Source organism: Balaenoptera physalus (assembly GCF_965194825.1).
Source record: "Balaenoptera physalus genome assembly, chromosome: 13".
Classification (NCBI taxonomy): domain Eukaryota; kingdom Metazoa; phylum Chordata; class Mammalia; order Artiodactyla; family Balaenopteridae; genus Balaenoptera; species Balaenoptera physalus.
Genome location: NC_138892.1, coordinates 107725881 through 107753808, shown reverse-complemented (window position 1 = coordinate 107753808; position 27928 = coordinate 107725881). Strand labels below are relative to the sequence as shown.

Here is a 27928-nt window from a genome sequence, read left to right as displayed (position 1 = left end):
CTCCTGGAGGGGCTACCCTCCCCACCTCCCTCGGCCTCCCACCCCCTCATCCTCCACTGTCCTTCCCCGATATCCCTGATTCTCCGTAAAACATCTACCTTTTTGTTTCTTTTTAGCCACGCCGTGCGGCTTGCAGGATCTTTGTTCCCTGACCAGGGATTGAACCTGGGCCTTCGGCAGTGCAAGGGCCGAGTCCTAACCACTGGACCGCCACAGAAGTCCCAAACATCTACCTTTTATTATATCTATTTGTTTACCTGCTGTCCAGTGGGCTGGCCCACACTTCACCCTGCATTTTGAGGAGGGGAACACTTCCCAAAGTTCATGAGCAGGTCTGAGTGCCTCCCAGTGGTCCGTGTGGTCCAGAACTATGTTCCGGGTCAGACAGGCATGGTGCACAGCGACTCGGACACCCCAGACAAACGAGCATAACCCACCTGCACACAGACTCACGCACACACACAGACACATGTGTGTATAACCCCCAGAAACGCACAAGCACACACACAGACACACGTGTGTATAACCCCCAGAAACGCACAAGCACGCACACAGACACACGTGTGTATAACCCCCAGAAACGCACAAGCACACACATCGATGCTCACACACATGTAGAAACATGCGCACGCGGGCGGCCCCCCCTCCCTGGGCTGCAGGGAAGTGAAACCCCTTGGGGAAGTGAAACGGCCGGGAGCCTGGGCTTCCAACCGGCCGCTGGGGGGACAGAGTCCACGGTCGCGGTCTCTGGAGCTTCCCCGAGGTAACTGGGGTCTCCTGGGTGGGGTCCGGGGCCAAGGCGTGTAGGTGGCTGGGGGCACTGGTGACTCACCTGGGCGGGGGCCCTGCCCGCGGGGTGACTCCCGGGGGTGGGGTGGGGGCAGGGCAGCCCAGGGACATGACTCAGGCTCACAGATGCACAGATCCTTTCTTCTTAGTCTGCAAACAAGCTATTTTTGTAGAGCTTTTATGCGCCTTCTTTTTTTTTAGAAATTTATTTATTTTTTATTTTATTTATTTCTGGCTGCGTTGGGTCTTTGTTGCGGTGCTCAGGCTTTCTCTAGTTGCGGCGAGCGGGGGCTACTCTTCGTTGCGGTGCACGGGCTTCTCATTGCAGTGGCTTCTCTTGTTGCGGAGCATGGGCTCTAGGCACGCGGGCTTCAGCAATTACGGCACGCGATCTCAGTAGTTGTGGCTCGCGGGCTCTAGAGCGCAGGCTCAGTAGCTGTGGCGCACGGGCTTAGTTGCTCCACGGCATGTGGGATCTTCCCGGACCAGGGCTCGAACCCGTGTCCCTTGCATTGGCAGGCGGACCCTTAACCCCTGTGCCACCAGGGAAACCCCTACGTGCCTTCTTCTAAAAGGGAGGGAGGACATGAAGTGGCTATGTGGATGGGATGACCCCTTCTCCCGTGCGGCCCGGCTGCTCCTGACCTGCACTGGACACACTTCGGTCTGGCCGGCGGGGAGGAGCCCCCGGGTGCTGGGCACACAGATGCTCTGGGGTCCTTGGAGAGGACAGAGTGGGACGTTTGGGGGTGGTGGCCCTTGTTAAATGTCATGGGGAGAGGGGACAAGGGGCGGGCCCCTTGGTGGAGGATGTTAGGGGGCTAGATGGCTCCGTGATGGGGATGGGGCACATGTCACTGTCCTTCTGCCTGGAGATTTCAGCTTTGGCAAACACTGTCATCCGAGGAGAGATTTTAGGGCCCGATGAAGTGGCAGGGATTCTCCGAAAGCCCAGCTCTCGGGTTCAGGGTCCAGCCCTGCCATGCTGCCGTCCCTGTGGATGGCCATCTGGTTCCTTCTGAAAATCTCCCCCTGATGTCCGTCAAAATCATTGAATAAATACCTAGAATAATTGAGAGCCAGCCCTGGAAAGGACCTTGGACAATGTGTCCTGATGATGACGAGACTTGCCATTTTTGTTGTATTGCTGTACCTCTATTTACTTAACATTTTTCTTTAAATTAACCGCTTTAAGTTTTTTATTCCACCTGAACAGGGATGACACGTGTATCACACTTTGAGAACCACTGATGTCAACCAATTCACCCTTTTTGCAGGTGAGGAAACAGACCCACAGTCATGAAGTGATTTGCCCAAAGTCTCACCAAGACGTGCTAATTTGGGGCTGGGCCTGGGGTCTCCCCATTTACAGTTTTGATTCTTTCTGGTAGAAAGTATCATACCCTCATGAGTGCAGAAACAATTCCTAAATGTGGTACCAGTAGTCAGACCAGGTCAGGGTCCACCCACAGACCCAACCAGGGCAGTTCCTTCCTTCTTCCCTCAAATCCCCGTTCACTGGAGACCTGGGTCAGCTGCTCTCTGGAAGCTCCTGGAATCTTTGATGCTAATATTCTGAAATGTCAGGAACACATGTCGCTGTTGAGTGACCATGCTGGGTGCTTAGCACGTTTTGCCAACGCCGGGGGGCAGGTCTTCAGTTCTGGGACAATTTCTTATAGTATTTATTTCCTTTTTTTCTCCCACCTATTTTTTCTTTTTCCTTCTGAAATGTCTGTTATTTGGATGTTGGATTTCCTGAGCCAATAGTCTTCTCATTTTCTTCTCTCTTATTTCTGTCCTAATTTCTAAAAGCTTCTCTTCAGTTCCATCTTTTAATATTGCTAGTCAATGTTTTAAATGTCAGCATTCATGTTTTTAATTTCTAAAAGCTCGTTTTGTTTATTTTTTACACCGCCCTGTTCCTGTTTTAGGGACACATATCTTTTCTCATCTCTGTAAAGATACTAACTATGGTTCTTCTGGACTTTCTTTCGTTTCCTGTGCTAGTTCCTTCTCTGTGTTATTTTTTAAGTTCCTTTGTTATGTTGGAGCCTTTCTTCATAAGCCTCGTGATCCTCTGCTCTCCGGTTATATTTAAAAGTGAAACACTAAAAATCCGGTTTCGGTGTCTTCCTGTGCATGTGAGCAGGGCTCGCGGAGGACAAACCCTGGTCTGGGAGGCCTCGTGATGAACTTTTATGTGGGGAATCCCCCCTTGTCTGTACCCAGAGGTCTCTTCTCTGGGATCTCAGAGAAGGAGAAACGTCGTGTACAAGCTGCCTCCTGGTCATCTGAGTATAGCATGGGAGGAGGGCCGTCCAGGTTCAACACTAAAACCTGCAGCTTCCCCCCTTCCCAAGTCTCCAGCAGAGCGATTTCCTCTTCCAGGCGTCCCAATGTCCGCGTCAGGGCGGCCAGCCCTGCCCACCCTGCTGCTGGCCGTGGCCGTGTCTTCTTTCTGCTCGGCCACATCCGGAGACGAAGCACGAAACCGGCTGTTGATGAGAGAGAAGATGATGCGGATCGGGGGGCAGCTGGTGCTGAAGCAGGAGGAGGAGCTGGCCAACCAGAGGCTCGGGGCCCTCAAGGAGGCCGAGATGCAGGAGGCCCTGAGGACTGGGAGTATCCCACCCAGCATGCACTTCTTCCAAGCCAAGAGCCTCATTGAGAAAAGTGTGGTGTTCAACATCCTGAAGAAGATGCCAAAAGGTAGGGGTCTGGAGGGGATGGTTCTGGGGTCCTGGGGACATAGGAGGTACTAAATTGGAGCCGGTGGTTCTTGTTCTGAGTGGAGCCCAGACTCCACTGGGGCCCTGAGCCCTTGTCCTTGCTGGTGGACTGGGGGCGGGGGCTCCACGTGGCTGCCGTCCACCCTGAAACCAAAACCCTGGCTCCGAGGGGACTCGGCCTCAGACAGATGGCAGGGAGGGGGCCTGGATGTCACCGGGCATCCCTGGCAGGGCTGGAAGTCATCCCCCATAAGAACTCTATCCCTCCCTGCATACGTTCTTCTAGCCTTTCCAGGGGCTAAGTTACCGAAGAGGATGCGTCCTGGATAAACACATTTCTAGTACTTCATTGCTACTGTCACCTGGAAAAAAAATGCACAACGTGAGAGCTGGGAGTTCAGTATTATTTGGGGCAAAATGAGGACTATAGCCCGGGAGACAGCATCTCGGATAGCTCTGAGAAACTGCTCCAAAGAGGTAGGAGGGAGGTCAGTATATATGTGATTTTGGTGAAGGGGGAGTACATGCAATGAAGCACATATTTTCTGCAGAAGGTTTCTGCTAGTCTCGTGAAGGTTACTGCTAGTCACGAGGAGCAGACGTCACCATGAAGGATCTTAGTGTTTTTGTAAATATGAGGAGATGCAAGAATAGGGCTCATAAAATCAGCTCCTGAAAATATCTATCTGAAGACCTGCTCTGTTAGTTTTTCCCAGAGCACAGAGGGCCTCATTCCTGATCTCCACCCTGAACTCCTTCCAGGGGATGTCGAAGGTCAGCAGCTGCAGCGGCTCATGATTTAATCCTTGCAGAGGTAGATGGCAAGTGCCAATTTGCAGGTGACGCTACTGTGTAAACGCATCGCTGTGAACAGTAGAACAATCATGATCCTGAACACGTAACTTGCAGCTGCAAGCTTTCTATACTTTTTTTTTTAGTGTTATAGAGATTAAAAAATGTAAAAACTGTGAGGTTGGGAAAGCAGCCTCCCTGTTTAGAGAGGGGACACGCCAGAGCTCGCACAGCGGGACACCTGCCAAGGGGCCAGTGTCCAGGCCAGGTGCTCAGACGCAGCAGGAGGGCAGAGGGGGTGAACCCTGAGCCTCGAGTCGGTGTGGGGTCTGAAGGAGGCCAGAAGCTGCAGGGCTCGGTGGGAAGCAGGAGGTGGGCAGGCCGCGTGTGGGGTGACGCGGAACAGGATGGGGGACTCAGGGACCCTGGGCGAACAGGCTGGCGGGGGCGGGCGGGGGCGGCCTTCTCACGCCCCTCGCGCCGCGCTGGGCCCGGAGGACTCTTCTGGAGGTCAGGCTCCCCGTGGGAGCTGGAAGCCAATAGATGGGGCCCAGCCTTCTGATTGCAAACCCGCCTGCGGCCTCTTGGATGAGACCACCCAGGGCTCCTGCTGGTGAGGGACGGGGTCAAGGAGCCGGGAGGCCGGGCCGCCCCGGGACGAGGCCACCGCAGAGGGAAAGGGCCCCGTGTCCCCAGGAACGTGGCCCCATAGAAAGCCGCGCCCCCCTCGTCCGCCTCTGCTGGGCTCTCAGCCCGAGCCCAGGGTCCGGCCCCCGCTGCCCTCGCCTCACCCCCCCTGCCCCTCTCCCTGCAGGGGCTGCCTTACACGTCCACGACTTCAGCATCGCCAGCGCGGACTGGCTGGTGAGAAACGTCACCTACAGGCCCCACTGCTATTTCTGCCTCACCCCGAGGGGGACCCCGCAGTTCAGATTTGCTCGCTCGACTCCCCCCACCCTGAACACAACAGAATGTCCCCAGTGGGTTTTGCTGGAGAAGTTTCGAAAGGGGTTGCCGAACATCACCGAGTTTGACCACAGGTGGGTGGTAGCTCGGGAAGAACCCATGTCGCACCTGCGCAGGTGGGGTTGGCGTGTGCGGCGTCCCCGTGGGACAGACCCTTCTAGAAACACCTGGCGTTAAAAAAGTCAGGAGGCTTTTTCTCTTAACTTTATGGGATCCTTTGCTTCACCAAGGTATTCAACACCTATCCCATCCGCAGCAAGTTCCTGGTACGTTTAAAACCCGACTTGACCAGCGACACAGCTGCTGCGCCGAACGGGACTTGTCTGGACCCTCAGTAAGGCCAGAGACAAGGGGATTCCCAGCTCCCGGAGCCAGGAGGGCCCAGGAGGGATGAAACAGCCTGAAAACATGATGGGGCAGCTTCCTAACAGACTTGTATACAAATATTATAATAACTATTCTAATCGTAGAACCATCTACGGAGGGCTTTCTTGAGGTATTTCCTTGATGAGTAAGAAAATGCAGCTCAGCCTGCATTTTAAGGAGGTTGCCCAAGGCCACACAGCTGGTAAACGGCTAATCAGGGAAGTAACCTGTGTCCTGTACTGCCAAGTCCGCAATTATTTCCATCGGACCTCAGGCTTGAATTTGCTGGGGCTGCCACAATGGAATACCACAGACGGGGTGGCTTAAAGAATACAAATGTATTTTCTCCCAGTTCTGGAAGCTGGAAGTCCAAGATCAAGGTGTGGGCAAGTTTCTCCAAGGCCTCTCTCCTGGGCTGGCAGACGGCCGCCTTCTCACTGTGCGTGCGACCCTGGGGTCTTGGACACCAGCCCTACTGGGTCAGGGCTCCACCCTTATGACCTCATTTAACCTTAATTACCTTCTAAAAGTCCTCATCTCCAAACACAGTCACATTGGGAATTAGGGTTTCAGCATATGAATTTTGGGGACACAATTCAGTGCATAGCACCCTCCAAGGAGAGCTTGGTCTGAGATGTCCGTTCCGTGGGGTCGGCCTGGCTAAGAGGCCAAGGGGGACAGCAGAGCCTGGCTGGTGGGAGCATCCTGCCAGGTGTCTCCTGGAGCACTTGGAGGTCCCAGGGCGGAGGGGGGCCTCCATCAGGGAGCCTGGGCAGGAGTCCTATAGGCTGGAGGTGACAGCCTGCAGCAAGCCTCTGCCCACCCTTTGTATCCTGACAGCCTGCTGAGGAATTTCACTCTGATGACCGAGAACCCCCAGGCGACTTATGCAAACCAAGACGCGGTCTGGGCCAAGTTCGAGACCATCTTCTTCTCGATCGCGGGCCTCGTGAGCTACGCCCCGGTATTCCGAGACTACATCTCCCAGGGCCTGGAGGAGTTCTACCAGGACAACGTGCTCTACCTGGAGCTCAGAGCCATGCTGTACCCGGTGAGTCCGTCTCTGCTCTCCTCTGCTCAGGCTGGACTCTCTGCTCTCACCCTGTAGGGCTTCACGGGCTCCCCACCCTAGTGCTGCACAGGACCAAGGGCCGGCTTCACCCCCAAGGGGCCTGGTGCCTTTCCGGGGGCCATGTGAGCAAGAAGCCCTGGGCTGGCCCTGCAAAACTGGGCACGTGCCCCTCACTGCCCGTCGCCTCCCTTCCCTCGTGATCCCCACGGCCCAGCTCCCCCCAGACGCACGGGGCCTGCTGATGCCTGGGCACCTGCACTGGACTCTGGGCAGTGCCTCGTGCCCAGACCATCCTTGACCGTCTCCTTTCCTATCAAAATGCGCTACTGTGAGTCCCACAGGACGATGCCCTTGGTGCAAGGCCCGCTGAGCCTTTCATCTGGTAAATGGGTCTAGTTGCAGGTAGAGTGGGGTCTGGTGAGTTCCTGGGGGCCCTCTCTGTGGAGCATGGGGTCTTCTATGGGCAACAGAGACATTTGAAAAATGTGTCAAAATATTAACAAATCGCTCACTAGGACCTTGCATGTTGGCCAGAAGCAAAGGGTGATGGGGTCTCAGGTACCTGAGACGGGCCGACCTCAGCTTTGCAGACCTGAGCTGGGGGAGGCAGCGGGGCGGCTCGGGCTCCAGGCCGGGGGAGGCGTCCCATGAGGAGCCCGGGCGGGTCAAGTGCTGCCGAGAGAGGACCCTTCCGGTGGGTATGGAAGAGGACTTTCCTGAGGACTTTTGGGGGGAGGTGGGGATTGGGGGGTTGAGGGAGTAGCCGAGGTGCTGGAAGGCTCTTCCAGTACCTTTAGGGGGCTCACAAGAGTACATGCATTGCGCTGTAGGGGAGCACACTCGCCCCCAAAATGTCACTTCGGCATGTGGATTATTTCGAGCTGAAACAGTCAAGGCCCAAAAGACTCAGGAAGAGCCTTTGACCTTCCCCCTAAGCGCCTAAAAGCACCTAGAGGGCCTGTTCTCAGCGTAGAGCCACAACCAGAGTCTCTGCAGAGAGTATGGCCGGGTGTGGTGGGGGGACTCCTCAGGGCCTGGACACCAGAGTCCACTCTGTCCCATTGTCCCTGCTGGCCCAGCAAACATGTGTTTACCAAACACTTGCTTTTTATCACCCTGTGAATTGCCTTCCTCCCCTTTGAAGTCCCAAACCCCTACCCCCAACATCCTCTTTTGTCTTGAGCTGAAGATGGTATTTAAGGTGAGGGCTTCAGCCATTTGGGTGAGTCTTCCTGGGTCTCTCCCACGTAGAGCTGTTATTAAACTTTTGCTGGATTTTCTCCTGTTAATCTGTCTCATGTCAGTTTAATTCTCAGACCAGCCAGAACCTCGAAGGGTAGATGGAAATGTCTCCCCCTACACCCCGACAGTTGGCCAGTTGGCCTAGGCAGCTGGATTCAACTTTACTGGCTGGAAACCCCTGGCCCCAGGCTCCTGCATCTCAGAGATCCTGGCAGAAGGTGAGAATCTTTATCCTGTCAGTCTCCTGGATCTCTGCCTGCAGGGGCTTTTGGAAACAGGAGTGGTAAGAGTCCTTTTTCTCTTTTCTAAAATCAGATTAGCAGGAGAAAATGTTTGTGGAGCTAGTTCTTGGGCCTTAGGGCCTCTGGGTCAGTGAATTTGGAAGAGAGCTCTGGGCTTGTGAATCCTTTTCCTCCCAGAGATGGTCGCTGTTTTTCTGTGTTTCTGTCTTTTGTGTCATAAGGAGGAAAACCGTTGGTCTGATTGGTTTTACTTTTTTCTTGTTCTACGTCTTGAGAGTCTGGCCTCAGCACCAGTGAGAAAACTCGCTCTGGTCCTGCCGTCCGGAAGGCGCAGGCACCAGGGCATTTGGTGGCCAGTCGGATAGACTGCGATTCCTAGCTGTCACCTCTGGTCGGAAGCACAGGCCACAGCTGGGCTTGCGACCAGCGTCCTTGTCCGACTGTGCCGGCTGCCGGGGGTTTGTCACAAGGGGTCTCCGACCACAAGGGGCCTCTGTCATCTCAACCTTCACGGCCGCCTTTGCTTCCTTAGACCATCCTTGGGAGCGAACTTTCTGGAGCTTGTGAGGCTGTGTCCTTTGCACTCTCCTGCGACACCTCTTTTGTTCATGGTTAAGCCACGGAAAGCCTTATGGTGTGAGCTGGTATTAAGATCCTACTGTCAATGGCCAGAGGATGGATACTTTGAACTGGAAAAACTTCTAAATTGGTAAATTTTTTAGAGACCTCTCCTTGTAAACACCTGTTTTATTGGTACCAATGTTAAGACCAAATGTTTACCTTAACTCAAACGAACAAAATGGTTTGGGAAGCCGTATGGAATTCAGGGTCCTAGCTTCGCCTCATGGGTCTTACAGATGCTAATAAAAAAGGTCCATTAATTAACAAGGGAGTGAGAAGAAGGGTGAAGTCGGGACTCTTTCCAACAAGGTAGACATTTGTAAAGGGTTATTAAGGGGAGAGTCACAGGACTGGTCCCAGCAGTGTGGGAATCTATAGATGGTTATTAAGAAATGGGATGAATACAATGGACATTGATGGGATTAAAACAAAGGTTTTGATAACAGCACTACCTAAGGCTGGGTGGGCCAAAGGGACCCCCCGCCAGCCCCCCCCCCAATATGAAAGGGCCTCAAACAAGTCTTCTCTCTTTCCCCCAGTTTGGAGAAATTTAAAGGCCAGGACGCAGAGGTGACACCTTATAAGCCAACCTGCAATCGCAAGGGCAACAGTCAGGCTGATTAACCAAGTTAAAGATTGACTGGAGGGCCTGGGTCCCTGGGCTGGACTCCGCACTGGGGACCCAAGGCCTCTGACAAAGGGGGGTGGAGGGAACTTCCCCTAACCCCTCGATGCGGGAGCCCCAGGAGCTGTGGCACCAAAACCGCTCGTGGAGCCGAGCTGGGGTGTGAGGGTAGACGAGGTTTATAAAGCTTGGAATGTTTGAGGATTGTTTGATGGGAACGGATGTGATGTCCAGCTGAGAGCACTTCCCCGACAGTATCCAAACTGGTCTGTCCATTCATCCAAATTATGGAGTGTGCCAAGGCCTTGCCACACTCAATAATTTGGACTGACTTCAAGGGTGGCACTATTTTGGTTTTGTTACCATATTCCATGGTCTTTATTGGCTCAGAAATTTTACTGTTTGTACACCCAGAAGTAAAAGGGCTCCAGAGGACTGACACACATTGACCAAAGTCATAAGAGACAGATGTATCCACAAGAAAGTCAGAATGCAGTTTTCAGAGAAAATTATCAATCAGACCAGTCACGTATGCTTCCCTGTCAGTAGATTCTCTCTTGAAGACAAATTACTTTTTTAATTGAAATATAATTGATTTACAATGTTGTGCCAGTCTCTGCTGTACAGCAAAGTGACTCTGTTTTACACATATATACATTCTTTTTTTTTTTTTGGAGTATAACTGCTTTGCAATGTTGTGTTAGTTTCTGCCGCAGAGTGAAGTACATCAGGCATACACATACACGCATCCCCTCCCTCTTGGACCTCCCCCCCACCATCCCACCCAACTAGGCCATCACAGAGCACCAAGCTGAGCTCCCTGTGCTAAGCAAGTTCCCTTTAGCTATCTGTTTTACACATGGTAGTGTATTTATGTACATTCTTTTTTTAATACTCTTTTCCATTATGGTTTATCCCAGGAGACTGGATATAGTTCCCTGTGCTATACAGTAGGACCTTGTTGTCTATCCATTCTAAATGTAATAGTTTGCATCTCCCAGTCCAACCCCAAACTCCCCGTCCATCCCTCTCCCCGCCCCCACCACGGCAACCACAGGTCTGCTCTCTACGTCTGTGAGTCTGTTTCTGTTTTGTAGGTGGGTTCATTTGTGCCATATTTTAGATTCCACAGATAAGTGATATCATATGGTACTTGTCTTTCTCTTTCTGACTTACTTCACTTAGTATGATCATCTCTAGTTGCATCCATGTTGCTGCAAATGGCATTATTTCATTCTTTTTTATGGCTGAGTATATTCCATCGTATGTATGTACCACATCTTTATCCATTCATCTGTTGATGGACATTTAGGTTATTTCCATGCTTTGGCTATTGTGAATAGTGCTGCTATGACCATAGGGGTGCATGTATCTTTTTGAATTATAGTTTTGTCCGGGTATATGCCCAGGAGTGGGATTGCTGGATCATATGGTAGTTCTATTTTTAGTTTTCTGAGGAACCTCCATACTGTTCTCCATAGTGGCTGCACCAACTTACATTCCCACCAACAGTAGAGGAGTGTCCCCTTTTCTCCACGCCCTCTCCAGCATTTGTTATTTGTAGACTTTTGAATATGACCATTCTAACTGGTGTGAGGTGGTTCCTCATAGTTTTCATTTGCATTTCTCTAATAATTAGTGATGTTGAGCATCTCTTCATGTGCCTACTGGCCATCTGTATGTCTTCTTTGGAGAAATGTCTATTAAGATCTTCTGCCCATTTTTCGATTGGGTTGTTTGTTTTTTTGTTGTTGAGCTGCATGAGCTGTTTGTATACTTTGGAGATTAAGCCTTTGTCAGTTGCATCGTTTGCAAATATTTTCTCCCATTCTGTAGGTTGTCTTTTTGTTTTTTTTATGGTTTCCTTTGCTGTGCAAAAGCTTCTTAACTTTGATTAGGTCCCATTTGTCTATGTTTGTTTTTATTTCTATTGCCTTGGGTTGAAGGCAAATCTTAACTTCTCCTGAAGCCAAACTATCTGATATTTTTGCGTTCGGAGTCTAATTTTTAAATCCTGGGTGGGATCCCTAAACTGACTCTATTGCCCTAGTTTGACTTGAAGGGTCGAGGGACCCTGTCGTGGAGGCTGCTCCAGCCCTGAGAACCCGTCCTTCCCGTCCTGAGTCAGGGCCCCCTTTCCCCCGCTTCCAGGTCTCCACTCTCCTGTGCATCCTGGATGACCCCCTTTTCCTGGGATATGTTCACACCTCCTCGAGGTCGGCCCAGGTGAGGGTGTGCATCTCCACCGGGAGCTGGTGATTGTTTGCCGGTTTAACGCTGAGCACAGACCTGCATACCTATTTCTGATTCTTGGGAAGTGGGAGTGGGCCTGACCTTGGCCCCCAGGAGAGACTTCGTCAGCCTTGTGAGCAGAGTCAATAAGTCCTGGGTACAAACGATCCTTTCAAAAGAAAAGAGAGGGTCCAGTCCGCCTTCTACTAAGAGAAGAATTTCGGAAAGAGATGAGCTGGCCCTGGACTAGCCCGTGTAGGGTGGAGGACGGGGCATCTCCCAGAGCCCTTAGTCCCCTGTTTGGCCTGAAATCCCTTCCTTCGCCCAGCCTGGGCCCCGCCCCCTAAGCCCATCCTCCTCTGGAGTCTGGTTTAAGCCCAGCCTCCGCCACCACCCCCACCTTCTTGGGACTGGCTTCCTCTCCTTGAATCCCTGTTCATTCCCAGCACCTGTGTGTATGTCAGCCCTGGTTTCCCAGCGAGAGAAGTGACTGTGAGTCATTTCAGACCCGGCAGAGTCCTCCAGAGGCTCCAGTGGTGATCATCACGCTGAGGGGTGGTAGGTGTACATGGGACTAATTTGGAGGTGCTCTTTGGACCCCGACCTCCCAGGGTCCCAAATCTTGGGTCTTGGGTTGGGCTAGGAAGCTGCCAAGTTAACTAGCCAAACACCCCTGTCCCCCGTGCCCCGTGGTTCCAATGCAGATGATCTGACCCAGGCCACACTTTAAGACCTTTTCAAAGCACTTTATCTGCATCGTCTCCTTTGAGCCTCACAACCTGCACTTTGCAGATGTGGAAACTGAGGCTCGGAAAGGTCAAAGAGCCTGACCCAGGCCATGTGGGCAGTAAGTAGGGACGGGACAGGGGCCGGGGTGCTGGGCTTTGAGAAGCCCTGTGGGGCTACACGCATCTCAAAAGGAGCTCCCCGATGGGCTTCCGGCCTGGGGGTGTCGCTTCCTGTGGGCACATCCTGGCAGCTTTCACAGAGTGGGGAGTGGGAGGGAGGCCTCCCCTTGGGGAGGGGCCTCGGGCTCTTTAGGGGGAAGGGGAGAGGAGGGAGAGGGGTGCGGAGAGAGGGCCTGAGCCCCCGGGGAGGTATTTGGGGAAGCTGCAAGGAATTGGACCTTGCTTCCTCTCCCCCTCCCCCCTCCCCACGCCCCTTGGGGACACTTGGCTCTGGGGTCTGCTCTGGGGACCTGCCCAGCTAGCCTCTCTCCCCACCCACTCCGGCACCCAGCCAGGATTCCTTGAAGGTGGAGGGCGGCTGGGATCTGGGCTGGGGTGGAGACTGAGGGGGATGGGATTTGCTGTTTGCTCTGGTCTGACCCTGGAACAAAGGGCCCTTGCAGTCCAGAGTCTTTGCCTAATGCCCCCTTAGCCAGAGTAGGGGAGCCATCAACACATTAACAACTAAAAACGTCTGCCCTGGAATTCTTTTCTGAGCCCCCTGCCTCCCCCTCCTTGCCTGTGGGGCTAATGCAGGGCCTGGGATGATGTTGATGGACTATCCCACTGCCCAGCCTCCTATTGTGTCACTAATGCTCCATCACAAAGGCCACTCACCCGTAGCAACAGTTGCTAGGCGGGTCTGATCTCCTGGGCCCCATCCCCGCCCCCTCGGCCGGAATCGGAGACTCAGACTGGGCCGGGCCAGCCGTCGGAGAGGAGCTCCCAGGGGATTATGCGCAGGAGCTAGCCCAGCTGGCATTTACCCGTGGGCGGTCTTGGGGGGGGACACGTCGGGGGCCGAGGGAGCTCAGGATGGTCGTTGGCGGATGGCTTCCTGGATGCTGTCGCTTGTGTAACCAGCGGTCCTAGCGCTCCCCCTACCCACTCCCAGGGTTTTGTCCTGGGTTCTTAGCAGAGGCCTTCATTAGAAACTCCACCTGGCTTTTCGCTCCGGTGACCCGTGTTTCACGTCATTGGTGTTGCTCTGCAGAATCCTGACGGCCGCACTTTCCTACTACGCTATGCTGTGACTGTGCTCTTAACAAGGCTGTGAAACCAACAAAAACGGTAGATCTTCAGTCTAGAGGTACATTATACATGTGAATCACCTGGGCGAGTTTAAAAAACCAGGTTCTACCCCCAGAGAATCTGATTTCATTAATCCGGGGTGGGATCCAGGCATTTTCTCCTCACCGGGTGGTTGGAGACTTTGAGACAGCGCCCCTCCACCGCGTCGCCGCCGACCCCCAGCCCCCCACTCCAGCCAGGGAGCCTCAGAATCCTCATCTGTAAAATGAGACCTACCTAACGGTGCAGTTTTGAGGATTAAATGAGATTGATGGAAAGCTCTTGGCATATGCCTGGCACGTAGTAGAAGCTCAGTTAATGCTTTTTAAGTGAATCAGGCTCTAGAAGTGAAAGCTGGTTGCATTCGGAATTAGAGCTTCTGAGTCCTAGTTTCTGGTCTGACACAAACTAATTGTGTGACCTTAAGCAACACTGTCCCCAAATTTCCTTTCTGTTCCTTCAGCTTCAAATTCTTTAATTCCATAATATCACAGACAATGGGAATTTGTAATCTTATACTAGCTTATGAAAGTAGTATGTAGTTTGAATAACTTCCCCACAAATTTACACTGCCTCAAGTAAACTGTAAGATTTGAGATCATCTAAATTGAGTCCAATGTGTTTTTAATCCAAGGGGGCTTATTATAGGGACATAGCCGCTTTTGTACCACTGAGCCTTGGATGAGTGACAGACCCCTTCTTGTACTTACAGGTTGTTACATTCTTAGATAGTAACTCATCTTCCTAGGACATCTGCAGATTTGAGTTGTTTTTCTGCATCTGGTGATAGGTTGCTAATAACAACACTGTGTTACTAGTTATTTCTTTTTTTTTATTTTATTGGGGTATAGTTGCTTTACAACGTTGTGTTAGTTTCTGCTGCACAACGAAGTGTATCAGCTATAGGTATACACACATCCCCTCCCTCTTGGACCTCCCTCCCACCCACCCCCATCTAGGTCCCCACAGAGCACCAAGCTAAGCTCCCCGTGCTATACAGCAGGTGCCCACTAGCTATCTCTTTTACATGTGGTGGTGTATGTATGTCAAACCTAATCTCCCAGTTCATCCCACCCCCCCTTCCCCCACTGTGTCCACACATCCGTTCTCTATGTCTGCGCCTCTATTCCTGCCCTGCAAATAGGTTCATCTGTACCGTTTTTCTAGATTCCACATATATGTGTTAATATACGATATTAGTTTTTCTCCTTCTGACTTAACTTCACTCTATATGACAGACTCTAGGTCCATCCATGTCTCTACAAATGACCCAATTTTGTTCCTTTTCATGGCTGAGTAATATTCCATTGTACATACGTACCACATCTTCTTTATTCATTCATCTGTCGATGGACATTTAGGTTGCTTCCATGTCCTGGCTATTGTAAATAGAGCTGCAGTGAACATTGGTGTGCATGTATCTTTTTTTTTTTTTTTGGAGCTTGTAATACCAATTTTTTTTTTTTTCACACACACACACTGTATTTTATTTTTACAAGAGATAAATAGACTGACACCAAGCATTGTACATGGATGACCACAACAAAAGCAACAATGATTGCAATTACCAAACATGAAACACACTCATACTGTGTCATAATATTGACATTCAGTCCAGTAATCCTCCACTGTAACAGCTCCTTTACTTTGCCGTGAAAATTGATTTGTATTTTCTTTGCCTCTGAGTCCTTGTGGGATTTTTTTTTTTTTTTAATTCAGACAGAAAGTCACAAAATTTATACTCATCCTCATCAGTTCACTCAGTCCCATGTAATTAATTGTTGTTTTTTTTTCATCTTGATCTTTTGTTAGCACTTTTATGAGTTTATCAGTTTTTCATCAGAGTTCTGAAAATGCTTATTCATTCAGTTCAGCAGTACAGTCAGTTACCAGAAACTGCATGTATCTTTTCGAATTGTGGTTTTCTCAGGGTATATGCCCAGTTGTGGGAGTGCTGTGTTATTATGGAGAACAATATGGAGGTTCTTTAAAAAACTAAAAATAGGGACTTTCCTGGTGGCACAGTGGTTAAGAATCCGCCTGCCAATGCAGGGGACATGGGTTCGAGCCCTGGTCTGGGAAGATCCCACATGCCGTGGAGCAGCTAAGCCTGAGCCACAACTACTGAGCCCGAGTGCCACAACTACTGAAGCCCACGCACCTAGAGCCCGTGCTCTTTAACAAGAGAAGCCCGCACACCACAACCAAGAGTAGCCCCCAATCGCTGCAACTAGAGAAAGCCCGTGCACAACAAAGACCCAATGCAGCCAAAAATAAATAAATAAAATAAATTTATTTTTAAAAATTCCTAAAAATAGAACTACCATATGACCTAGTTATCATTTCTGAGTGCTTTACAAATATTAACTCATTTGATCCTTGCAACAAGCCTCTGAGGTATGATTGGTTTGGAATATATTGTATCTCACTGGAGCCTGAACCCAGAAGGCTGACCACAACCCCAAACCAGCTGAGAACTTTCCTCTGAGGCTTGGCTTCAGAGCCTGTTCTAACTGCACCAGTGCGGCTGTGAGGGGCTGCAGGTCTCACCCTGGAAAGGGTCTCCACTCCTGGAAGTGGGAGGCTCCTGAGCATTCAGATTCCCACCTTGGTGCTCCCATCAAGGCTGCAGTTTCTTGGGCAGAGGCTGGAGGCCAGAGGCGCATGAGCTCGGGGCCTGGGCAGCCCCAGGGGAGACTTACTGGGGCGCCAGAAGACCAGGAAATGCTCTGGATGCGCTTCAGTGTCTGCCCTTGTGGCTCTCCGTGCCACGGGAACTAGCAGTGGGACCGCAGACAGAATCCACGAGTGGGAGCCACCCTGAGTGCAGCCCTATCAGGCCTCCGTGGCACCTTTTGTGTATCCATGCAGACCCCATTAACCTGCCAGGGATCTTCCTTTAGGCAGAATGTCATGTGTTGATCTATATACTTAAGTTTCTTTCTTTTGTCTCCTGTGCCCCTCCAACATCCATCTATCCATCCATCCCCTAAAAACGTGCCGCGTGGGGCTTAGGTTTTTTTTTTTTTTTTTTTTTGGCCGCACTGTGCAGCAGGCAGGATTAGTTCCCCAATCAGGGATGGAGCCCACGCCCCCTGCAGTGGAAGCGCGGAGTCCTAACCACTGGACCGCCAGGAAAGACCCAGCACTTTTTTTTTTTAATTGAAGTATAGTTGGTTTACAATGTTGTATTAGTTTCAGATGTACAGCAAAGTGATTCAGTTACACACATGTATATGTATCTATTCTTTTTCAGATTCTTTTCCATTATAGGTTATTACAAGGAATTGAGTATAGTTCCCTGTGCTGTACAGTAAGTCCTGTCTTAGTATTTTAAAGCTGCAAGTAGGGATTTCCCTGGTGGTCCAGTCGCGCTTCCGCTACAGGGGGTGCATTTTCGATCCTGGGTCGGGGAACTAAAAAAAAAAAAAAAAAAAGAAAAGAGAAAGGTGCAAGTAGACAGCACTCTTCTTAGGTTAAAGCTTGTTTCTGGAGGTCCTCCTCTGGTACTAGGAGAAGAGGTGGGAAGGTCAAGTGACATGAACCCCGCTCTCAGGGATCTGCGACCTGGTTGGGGTGTCTGGACAGGTGACTCGTAATGACGGAGCAGTCAAGGCACGGGGCAGAATTCCGTCCTTCCCTTCTGCAAATCAGGTGGGTAATGCCAAGATGACGTCAGCTAATAATTTTGGGTTGAGTTAATACAATGGTTCTCAAACTTTTACTCACAAAATCTTTGAGGATCCTAAAGGGCTTTTGTTTATGTGGATTATATCTACTATATCCTGTATAACATAACCAGTATTAGAAACTAAAACGGAGGAAATTTCAAAGCACAAGCCTATACAATTACACCATCTATTTTGTGTCAGAGCAATATTGCCATATATGATGCAGCTTCTGGAAAATTCTGTACACTCTGAGAGAATTAGAGTGAAAAAGAAAACATCTCAACATTTTTATGAAGACAGTTTTGAATCTGTAGACTTTGCAAAAGTCTAGGGGACCCTCAGCGGCTCCCTGACTATCCTTTGAGAATTGCTGGAGTACAGTATCAAAGATTTGAAGATTCTAACAGAATGCCTTGATCAGTAACAGGAAAAGCATTCTTTTAAAAAATTCTTTGGGGACTTCCCTGGTGGTGCAGTGGTTAAGAATCCACCTGCCAATGCAGGGGACATGGGTTCGAGACCTGGTCCGGGAAGATCCCACATGCCACGGAGCAACTAAGCCCCTGCACCACAACTACTGAGCCTGCCCTCTAGAGCCTGCGAACCACAGCTACTGAGCCTGCATGCCACAACTACTGAAGCCCACGTGCCTAGAGCCCGTGCTCTGCAACAAGAGAAGCCACCGCAATGAGAAGCCTGTGCACCACAACAAAGAGTAGCCCCCACTCGCCACAACTACAGAAAGCTTGCGCGCAGCAACGAAGACCCAACGCAGCCAAAAAAAAAAAAAATCCTTTGTAAGTAGGAAAGGAAGAAAGTAAGTTTCCTTTACCTTCTTACGTTCTGTTCTTGGGATGTGCAAATTAAACTGACAAAAGCAGGGCTTCCCTAGTGGCATAGTGGTTAAGAATCCGCCTGTCAATGCAGGGGACATGGGTTCGAGCCCTGGTCTGGGAAGATCCCACATGCCGCGGGGCAGCTAAGCCCATGCACCACCAACTACCAAGCCTGCGCTCTAGAGCCCGTGAGCCACAACTACTGGACCCATGTGCCACAACTACTGAAGTCCGTGTGCCTAGAACCCGTGCTCCGCAACAAGAGAAGCCACCACAACGAGAAGCCTGCACACCACAACGAAGAGTAGCCCCTGCTCGCTGCAACTAGAGAAAGCCGGTGCACAGCAACGAAGACCCAACACAGCCAAAAATAAATAAATAAATAAATAAATTTATTTAAAAAATAAAATAAACTGACAAAAGCCACATTAACAGGAGAAAAGGCATAGAAATTTTATTTGATGTTAACGTTTAAGTTTTACGTGCATGGAGACCTTCAAAGAGCAGAAGTGAAGACCCAAAGAAGTGGGTAGACCAGGTTCTTATATACTACAGTATTTTAACAAATGGTGAGAAATTGTGGAAAAGCAATAAGACAAAGGAAAAGAGGTGTGGGCTTCCAGGTGCAGTAAATTGTGGGGAGGTAAGTGTATGGGGGAACTAACAGAAGACAGGGGTTACTTTAGTCAGGTTTGCCTGTGCAGATCCAGCTTGGAGCCCAGTTCCTGTCTCCAGTGATAAGGGCTGTTCCCCTGGAATGGGAGCTGGAAGGGGGCGCCTTCACAGACAGAAATATACGTTCTGCTCTGAGGCAGAAAGGAGGGCACAGAGCTCTGTCTGCTTTTGTGCTTCTTAATTGCCTTCAGCTCAAAATAATCCTTATGTAAAAGCGGGATATTTGGGGGTAGCACATTCTGATATCCTTCAGGACCCCCAGAGATGGACAAGCAAAAAGCCCGCTCTTCCCCACTGCATTTTTTCTTTTGTCTCACCTACTGTGCACCCCTGGCTCTCCCCACTCTGCCCCTGACCATTTCACTCTTGGTGTCCCTCGTGGCTTGGCCACCTCAGGGGTCCCCCGCCTCGGGGTGGGAGAGTGGGGAGATTAAGTGGGTCCTTGGAACACCCCTTCTGGCTTGTGTCCTGTCCTCAGCTGGCCTGTTCCTCATTCGCTGCACAAACGCTTACTGAGCACCGACCATGTGCCAGGCACTGTTCTAGGTGCCAGGACCCGGCCCTGAACAAGAGGCAGACATCCCAGCCTCGTGGCACCAAAGCGCATTATCCCATTCGGGGCTGGGGCTTCTGATCAACCTCAGAGGCCGTCAAAGGCACTGAACAGGGAAATCACAGAGTCCAACCTGGTTTTGGAGATTGTTGGCAGTTGAGACTGGAGATCTGCTCTGCTCACCTCTGACATCTGGTCGGGACCATGCTTCCCTCGCAGGTGTATGAACTGAACGGGACGGTCTACAGCCCAGAGTGGTCGGTGAGGTTGTACGAAGAAGTGGCTCGTAATTTTGCAAAAGAGCATCCTGGGTTTATTGGAATCAAACTCATTTATTCGGATCACAGGTGAGAGCGAGCACGGCTAAAGCTGAAGGAGCTAGGAGGGGACGGGGGTGGGGTGGGGGGAGGAGAAAGGGGTGAGGAGGGGCTGGGAGGCTGGGGCCAGAGACCCCGGGGGACTCCATGTGCCGTAGCGGGAGTGCAGAATCCACTCTGAAATCACGACCAGGCTGGAATGAAGAACTGTGGCAACTTTCCAGATCATTCCAGGCTGTGACCCACACTGGCCTGGGTCATCAGTTACGGGTTTAGTGTTTTTGCCTGAATGTTTTTTGTTTCAATCTGCGGCCGGGTTCTGCCTCATGGCAGCCACGTCTGTGTGGAGACCTCTGGGAGCTGCAAAGAAAGACTCACCCTTGCCCCAAGCAAGAGAAGGAAGCCTACAGAGGAATTCTCCGGAGTTTACCGAGGAAGGGTCTCCCTTTTGTCAAAAAGCAGCCAGTCTGGACAGTCGGTGCCGTGTCCAGCTGGAGGGTTTGGGGAGGGCAGACCCCGCCTGCTCAGCCCCCCGCCGGGGGAGGTGGAAGGGCAGTCAGACCTCCCTGGAGCCCCCTTCCCTCCTGGTGAGACTTGGGGCCGCCGGAGCTGGTGGGCTAGGGTGGAGCTGGCAGTGGTGGACGGTGGAGGCTCCCGGGGGCCGGTGGCAGGAGCGCGGCTGCACGGCGTCCCCTTGGCGCTTGGGACGGAGGCAGCTGCTCCCGGTGCAGAGGAGGGACGGGCAGGTGTGGGGCTCACGGAGCCAGGGATGGAACAGGTGGCCGATGCCTCGGCCGCATCATGGACTTGCGCCTTTTCTCTTTCTGCTTCCGTGGTGTTGCTCCCGCCTTTTCCCTGCCCTGGGCTGGAAGGGAGAGACCTGCGGGGGAGAAGAGGCAGTTTGGTCGTGTGGTTTCTGCAGTGCCCGGGCCTCGCTGACGGAACCAGGGCCCAGGCCCAGCTGCCCTGGCAGGGGCTGGGTGGCCTGTGGTGTTCCACAGGTGCCCAGGGAGCAGAGCGCTGGGCACAGCCAGGACCATCCTCTCAGGGATGCGGGGCGAGTTTCAGGCATGGCCGCTTTGCTTCAGCCAAATGCAGACAAATAAAACTGCATTATTTGTTTTGACCCTGTGGGTCCCCGTCCCCACTGGCTTTCCAGAGCCCACGCTCTCTGTGGACCCCACCGGAGTCCTTGAAAGGGTGGATTTGGGCAGAATTTCTCCGTGATGTGGCACTTGGGGGGCACAACAGCCTGGATGGGGCGGGGTCGCGTGGGAAGGGCGGCTGGGTGCCCTGGACGAGGCCAGACCAGCCGTGAGGGGCGCTCACTTCACCCACCCACTGGCCCTGAGGAACCTGTGCCCGTGCTTCTCTCCATCTCTCCCACAGGTCCAAAGATGCGTCCGCCATCACGAAATCCATCCAGACAGCCATGGAACTTCGAGCCAAGTTCCCCGGGATGGTGGCGGGGTTTGACCTGGTAATGGGCCCAGCCCAAAGCCCTCCGGGAAGAGCTGGGCGGCCGGCACCACTGAGACCCTCCTTTGGGGCCTGGGGGTGGGTGGGGAAGGGAGAGCAGAAAAGTTCAGAAAAAGGCTAGAAAGGGAAGCTCCAGAACAAGGAAGGGCCGGGTTGAGGAGCTGCCCCCCACTCCCCGATCTCTGCCCTGCTCTGGCCTCAATGCCCACGACACATCGCTCTTCAAGCTGCAGCCCAGGGCTGGGGTGTCTGGAAGGAGACGTGGGGCTGGGCCTGGGCGCACCGTCCAGGATCCAAGAGCGGCCCCGCCCCCTTCGCCCCAGCTGCTTCCAAAGCTGCACATCCCTGGGTGGTGTCACCCACCACCACCCCCGCCCCAAATAACAGCCAGGCCACGCTGCCAGGTGACAACTCCTTAATCTCATTAAGAAGCTAAATTAATGCACCCCTGACCCCCTCTTCCAGAATCTGCACATTTTACTCGAGACTGTGCTGCAGCTCTTACTTTTAGCCCCACCAGGGCCCCGGGAGCAGATCTCAAGGAATTGTTTTCTTTGGACCAGGGTGTCCTCCTGGGGTCCTTGGGGGCTGCTCAGGGGGTCCGGCCTCTCCATCCCCTTTTCCCCTCTGTGCGCGGTGCCTCCCAACCGTTGCCTACAGGACTCAGGTGCACCCGTCCTCGAGGGAAGTCGGGCTGGTGTTGTTCAAAGGGTCGGCTCCCGAGCCCCACGTTTCCTGGGGTCTGCCGGTCCTGCTGCGCTGGACACCCAGCTTGTGTTATCACGAGAGTGCCAGCGCCCCTCCCCGCTTTCTCTCCCAAGGCTCTCTCACTCCCGCCCCTGGAGGTGGGCCTTCGTTTGAAGAGCCGGACTTTGCTGCAATTGCTGTCGGGTTAATTACAGCTGAGGGACTCTGCTGGGAGCTGCCAGGCCCCGGGACCCCAGGGGGCGAAGGCCAGAGTCCTCCGGACCCTGCTCTAGGGCTCAGGCTTTCCCATCCTCTCTGTCTCTGTCTCTGTGTCTCTCTGAGTCTCTGTCTCCCCCAACAAGGAGCTCGGGCTGGAGCGCAGGGCTGGGAAGGCCGTGTGCAGGACACCACACAAAGGCTGGGAGGGTCGAGGTACAGCCTCTGAATAAGGCGGGAGTTGTTTCGGGGCAACGGCGCTCTCTTTTTCTTTCCCAGTCCTGCTACTGGTCCCTCTCAAAAGGCTGTGTGCCTGAGGCCTCAGCAGTGCTGGCAGGTACAGGGCTGCAGGGCACACCAGCAAGGTCCCCCACTCTGTCCTGCAGGTGGGGCGAGAGGACACGGGCCACTCCCTGTATGACTACAAGGAGGTTTTGATGATTCCAGCCTCGCGGGGCATTAAGCTGCCTTACTTCTTCCATGCCGGAGAGACAGGTGAGCCTATGACCCTGTCGGGGACAGGGGGGGTGATGGGCAGGGGCCCTGGCCACCTCCGAGGGCACGGACGGGACACCGGGAAGTGGACTGACAGCCCCAAGGCGTCTCGTGGCACCTGTCCCTTTCACGTGCATTATCACATCTGTCCTGACAGCAACGCCCGGAGAAGGAGGCACAGTGATGCTGGGGCAGCTGCCCTTCACATACATTATTCATAGCTCTCACCCGGTCCTGCCAGGAGGGCGCTTTACCCCCATTTACAGGTGAGGAGCCCAAGGCTCCAGCCAAACACGGAAACTGGTCCATGGTAAGGAGCTGGGAACCTTTCTGATGATCTCCTTTTTATAAGGCATGAACTGTGCTTTTGAGGTCGACTCACCTGCAAAGTGGCACACCGGGAGGTGGTGGGAGAGGGACCACCAGACCAGCTCCACATCTGGGAGGCACTGTCCACACCCGCCAGGCTGAAGGGGGGACCCCACCCCACTCAGGCAGCCTGGCCGCCCTTGTTTCTGAAATGCCATCCGCCCAGCCATGTCTCTGCTCCTCAAAGCTCAGTTCACGGGCTCACTGGTCATCGCTCAGCCTCCAGACTTTCCAGACCTTAAAACATGTCAACCCTCAGCAGAAGCAGCACCAGGTCACAGCTGCGACATCAGATCCCAGGGAAGATCTGGGGGGCTTAGACCTGCTGCATCCCTACTGGCACCCCTCAGAGCACCTTAGGCTCCAGCCACCCGAGAAGACCTAGGAGACAAGGGCAGAGCCGTGGGAGCTGGGATTTCGTAGCCAGGCTTAAACCTTGGTGTCTCACATCGTCTCTCAGAGGAAGGCTCCCGTGCACTAATCTCTTATTTATTTATTTATTTATTTAGGCTGCCCCGGGTCTTAGTTGTGGCATGCGAGCTCTTAGTTGAGGCATGCGGACTCTTAGTTTTGCCATGCGGCACGCGGGATCTAGCTCCCTGACCAGGGATCGTGGAGTCTTAACCACTGGACCACTAGGGAAGTCCTGCCAGGGAAGTCGTGCGTTAATCTCTTTTTCCTGACGTTATTTTCAAGTCCATTTAGATCCAAGCTGTTCTAGGAGATTTAAAGAACTGTTTGTGGGGATGGGGAAGTGGAGGTGGGTCAGGGGGTGTGTGTAGGGGGGGCGTTAGCCTTGAAGACCGCGTGGTTTGGTTGGGAAAATCATACTCACCTCTGTGAAATCATCTCAATTCCAAGACGCATGGTCCTACGAGAGGATTTTGCCAGGACTTGGGTATTTAATACCTTTATTTAAAAAGAAAAAAATCTTTGAAAAGAAGTATTAGTTAGGAAACTAGTGAAAATCCACCTGAAGCACATGCCCTCACCAGCAATGGGAATACTTGGGTTTCATTCCCAGCAGAAAAGTGGGGTTTTCACATTTCACATGTGAACCAGTCAGGACGCTTTTGGCATCCAGGCATGGGGCCCTCACACCTGGGTCTCACAGTTAGGTCTTCTGTGATCTCCCGCAATAAGCCACCTCTGCTTTCTTTCTGGGTCCGGGATTTCACCCCACTTGGTCACAGATAGTGCAGTCACATCCAGGCGTGACCAAAGAGGAGCTCTTTCCTCCAGGGCACCTCCTTGTACTGGGGGGGCAGCTGCAGGAGTCCTCACTCACACCCTCCCGCCCCAGGCTGGCAGACTCAGAACCGCCATTCTCACCTCCAGCGAGGCCCTGCCAGCGGGAAGTTGCCTCGGGGTGGCTGGTTCCTGCTGGCTGTTGCCATCCTGCCACGGGTTGCCCCAAGAGTTCTGTTAAAGATAGAAATTAACGTACGTACAAATCATTATAGTGACCGAGTCTGCAGCACATTGTTGTAGAGATCCTACACATAAACTTCCCAGAAAACAGCTCTGGAAACAAACATAAAATGGAAAGAAAGAATATGGATGGTGGGTTGGGTAGACCAAGGCTTGAAACCCAGTTTTGCTGCTTCCTACCTGAGGACCTTCCTTGAGTTTATAAAGCCTGTGTGGGTTTCAACTTCCTCAACTGTTACATACGTACATACATACATATGTACCTATAGGCAGGCCGTACCTCTCTTCAGCATTGTCATAAGGAAAAGGTGTGCATGTGTGCGCTTTTGTGTTAATGTTCATTTCTCTTCCTTTTCCTGCCTGGGGAGTCTGGGCCCTTCACCTGCATATGGTCTGTGGGTCCCATCCATACTACTGAAGACCCACCCCCTTTATTCCTAGACTGGCAGGGTACTTCCGCAGACAGAAACGTTCTGGATGCCCTGTTACTGAACTCGACCAGGATTGGCCATGGGTTTGCTTTGAGCAAACACCCGGCCGTCTGGGCTGAGGCTTGGAAGAAGGACATCCCCATCGAAGTCTGTCCCATCTCCAACCAGGTACGCGGGCTCCCTGGGGCCAGTGGAGGGCACTCTCCTCCCCCAGCCACGACCAACCTTTCTCCTGCGTAATCTCTCCGTAACTCCCTTGGTTTCTCTGTCCCTCCGCTCTCTCACTCCCGTTCGTGAAGTTATGTAGGAATGGACTTTGTCTAAAGCATTCATGGTAATGCGGGTCCCCAGTGGGGCGGGATTGTGCGTGAAGCTGCGGACAGAGCTAAAGGGGCCCGGGACGGACACGCAGGGGGTAGTGTGGGGTCCCACCGCCGCGCAGCCGCTTGGGGCTTTGTGCTTAGGACAGCTGCTGCGAGCAGGACCAAGAGAGACCAGATGTTTGTGGAGAAAACGAGGAATCGCGGGAGGACTGGCTCTTCCTGCGTCAGGACCGCCCAGAGTCCCGACGCTCGGAAGAGTGACGGGGATGGCAAGGCCCGATTATGCTCGTGGCCTCACCTTGCTCGTGACGGCGCTTCATGGATGCACGGTTGTCTCTGACTGGGCAGGTTCTGAAGCTGGCGTCTGACCTGAGAAACCACCCTGCAGCCGTGCTGATGGCCACCGGGTACCCCATGGTCATCAGCTCTGACGACCCCGCTACTTTTGGAGCCAAAGGCTTGTCCTATGATTTCTACGAGGCCTTCATGGGCATCGGGGGGATGACGGCCGACCTGAGGACCCTCAAACAGCTGGCCATGAACTCCATCAGGTGAGTGTACGTGTTCTCCTCTTCGGTCGCCGCCTGTGTTGACCGCTCTGAGGTTTGGGCGGAGGCCCGAAGGTTTCCGTGCGCTTTCCGCATCGTCTCTTATCCTGTGACTGCTCTCGGGCTGGGGACATGGTGCCCTGCCAGCATCCGAGGTCCCCTCCCGCCCCTCCCCAGGCTGACCCGGACGCCCCTCCCCCGCAGGTACAGCGCCCTGTCGGAGACGGAGAAGAAGTTTGCCATGGCAACCTGGGAGGAGAGGTGGCAGAAGTTTGTGGTTGAGCTGGCAAGGGGCCCCAAGTGAGGAGACGGCCGTCTGTCACCCGCTGCCTCTGCTTCCCTCCGCCCCGGCCTCACCTTCTCTCAGCCGGTCTGGAACCCAGGGAAGTCACCTCCGTCTCTTTACCAGAACGACCTGCGAAGGTCACCCTCAGCCTCCGCCTTGCCCAGCCTCTCAGAGCCCTCATCAGTGGACCCCACTCACCTCGGGGAATGTCCTCCCTCGGCCTTGGTGACACAACCCCTCCGGGTTCCTGCTTCCCTCCGGCCGCAGCTCCCGGGCCCCTGTCCCCAAGCTCCTCTCGGCCTGATCTCGGGTGGGCGTCCCTCAGCTCAGCCCTGCGCTTTTGTCTCGGCTGCTTTCCTCCCCTTTCCGCACTCTTCTCCTGGGTGGTCTCGTCCACTCCTTCCCTTTAAGAAACCACGTACTTGTTGCTGATTCCCAAACCTGTTGATGATTCCCAAACCTGGGATACACTCGATGGCCCCCAGGAGCCTCGGAGACCGGCTCCGAGCAACGCTTCCCTCCCAGCCATCTCGGTGGCTGGCGTCTCCGTCCACGCGGCGCAGCGGTGGTCAGAGGAGTCCGTGCTGCTCCTGGTCGCCCCCCCTCCCCTCCACCGCTGCTGCCTGGCCTCCAGCCGCTGTATCCACTCTGGCCCGACTCCCAACAGTCCCTAGCTGCTCTCCCCCTTCTCTTTGCCCTTTCCAGCTCCTTCTCCCCGGAGCAATGACTGTTTAAAGTTAAATTAGGGGCTTCGCTGGTGGCGCTTTGGTTGAGAATCTGCCTGCCAATGCAGGGGACACGGGTTCGAGCCCTGGTCCGGGGAGATTCCACATGCCACGGAGCAACTAAGCCCGTGCGCTACAACTACTGAGCCTGCGCTCTAGGCCCTGTGAGTCACAACTACTGAGCCCGTGAGTCACAACTACTGAGGCCCGCGCGCCTAGAGCCCGTGCTCCACAGCAAGAGAAGCCACCGCAATGAGAAGCCCACGCACCACAACGAAGAGTAGCCCCCTCTCGCCGCAACTAGAGAAAGCCCGTGCACAGCAATGAAGACCCAACACAGCCAAAAATAAATAAATAAATAAACAAATTTATTAAAAAAAAAAAAGTTAAATTAAACCAGGGTCCTCCACTGTGACAAGTCTGTGCACTTAGGAAACTCCCGTCCTCACCGGGCACGTAGCATCCTGTGACCCGGGGCCCCTCCCACTCCATCCCGCCCCGCACGGGACTCCAGCCTCGGTGTCCCGAGCTCTGCCCGCCCCAGGGCCCCCCTGGATCTCTCTGCCGGGAATGCTCCCTCTCCCACTTGTGTCTGACTCTTGCCACCCTTGGGCTCCGTTTCATGTCCTTGTTTCAGAAAGGCTTCTCCCTCGGGGCACCTTGCTCTTCCCTCCCACCCCACCGTGATGTGTAATGACCATGTATTCAGTTCTGCGGGGCTGCCCTCCCCCACGCCGTCATCTCCCCGTGGACAGGCACGAATGACCGGTTCACGTCCACCGCAAGCCCGGAGCCCAGCCCGTGCCCCTCGCCCAGTCAGCCCCCAATAAACATTGTGTTGCAAGAACGGACGTGCCCCGTTCGTGCTGAGCTGAGGTCGGATCCCGGCTCCCAGCCTGGTCTCTGGGAGAAGCCGGACCCCTTGAGGTCTGGCTTCGTGTAGATGCATCTATCAGCCGAAATTAAGTCAGCTTGCTAGATTATAAATATTATTTTCACATACATAATATATGCTACTTTAAATAGCAGTCATCCTAAAATAATGTAACCTTCTTTGTTCTTTCTTCTGTGTCCCGAAGCGCGTACATCAAAGGTGTGGGATCTGGGATCACGGTGGGGACAGGGAGCGATTTCAGATGGGCTTTGCCCTGAGAAGCATCTGTAGCTCCCAATTCTCACCGCCGATGGT

General features: G+C 53.1%; 1 protein-coding gene across 3 annotated transcripts; it reads left to right on the top strand.

Moving 5' to 3' along the window:
- The first annotated feature begins 130 nt into the window (after positions 1 to 130).
- On the top strand, positions 131 to 27782 carry ADA2 (adenosine deaminase 2). 3 transcript variants are annotated; one of them, XM_082420854.1, is made up of 10 exons: positions 131 to 763; positions 3181 to 3501; positions 5128 to 5353; positions 6486 to 6696; positions 19652 to 19779; positions 21139 to 21229; positions 22518 to 22626; positions 24868 to 25025; positions 25529 to 25731; positions 25933 to 27782. In XM_082420854.1, exons 2-10 carry the CDS (start codon positions 3189 to 3191, stop codon positions 26030 to 26032), a joined length of 1539 nt encoding a protein of 512 aa, XP_082276980.1. In that variant the 5' UTR covers positions 131 to 763; positions 3181 to 3188; the 3' UTR covers positions 26033 to 27782. The 3 variants fall into 3 exon arrangements, with proteins under 3 accessions (XP_082276980.1, XP_082276981.1, XP_082276979.1); XM_082420855.1 differs by lacking the exon at positions 131 to 763 and adding an exon at positions 801 to 2066; XM_082420853.1 differs by lacking the exon at positions 131 to 763 and having other exon boundaries at positions 3148 to 3501.
- Positions 27783 to 27928: the final 146 nt, after the last annotated feature.

Bases quoted from the DNA above. Each gene is read 5' to 3' on its own strand.
- ADA2 (XM_082420854.1), top strand. From the start codon at position 3,189: ATGTCCGCGTCAGGGCGGCCAGCCCTGCCCACCCTGCTGCTGGCCGTG. The intron at 21,230-22,517 runs GTAATGGGCCCA...TCTGTCCTGCAG, and splicing joins TGGTGGCGGGGTTTGACCTG to GTGGGGCGAGAGGACACGGG. The intron at 25,732-25,932 runs GTGAGTGTACGT...CCTCCCCCGCAG, and splicing joins CTGGCCATGAACTCCATCAG to GTACAGCGCCCTGTCGGAGA.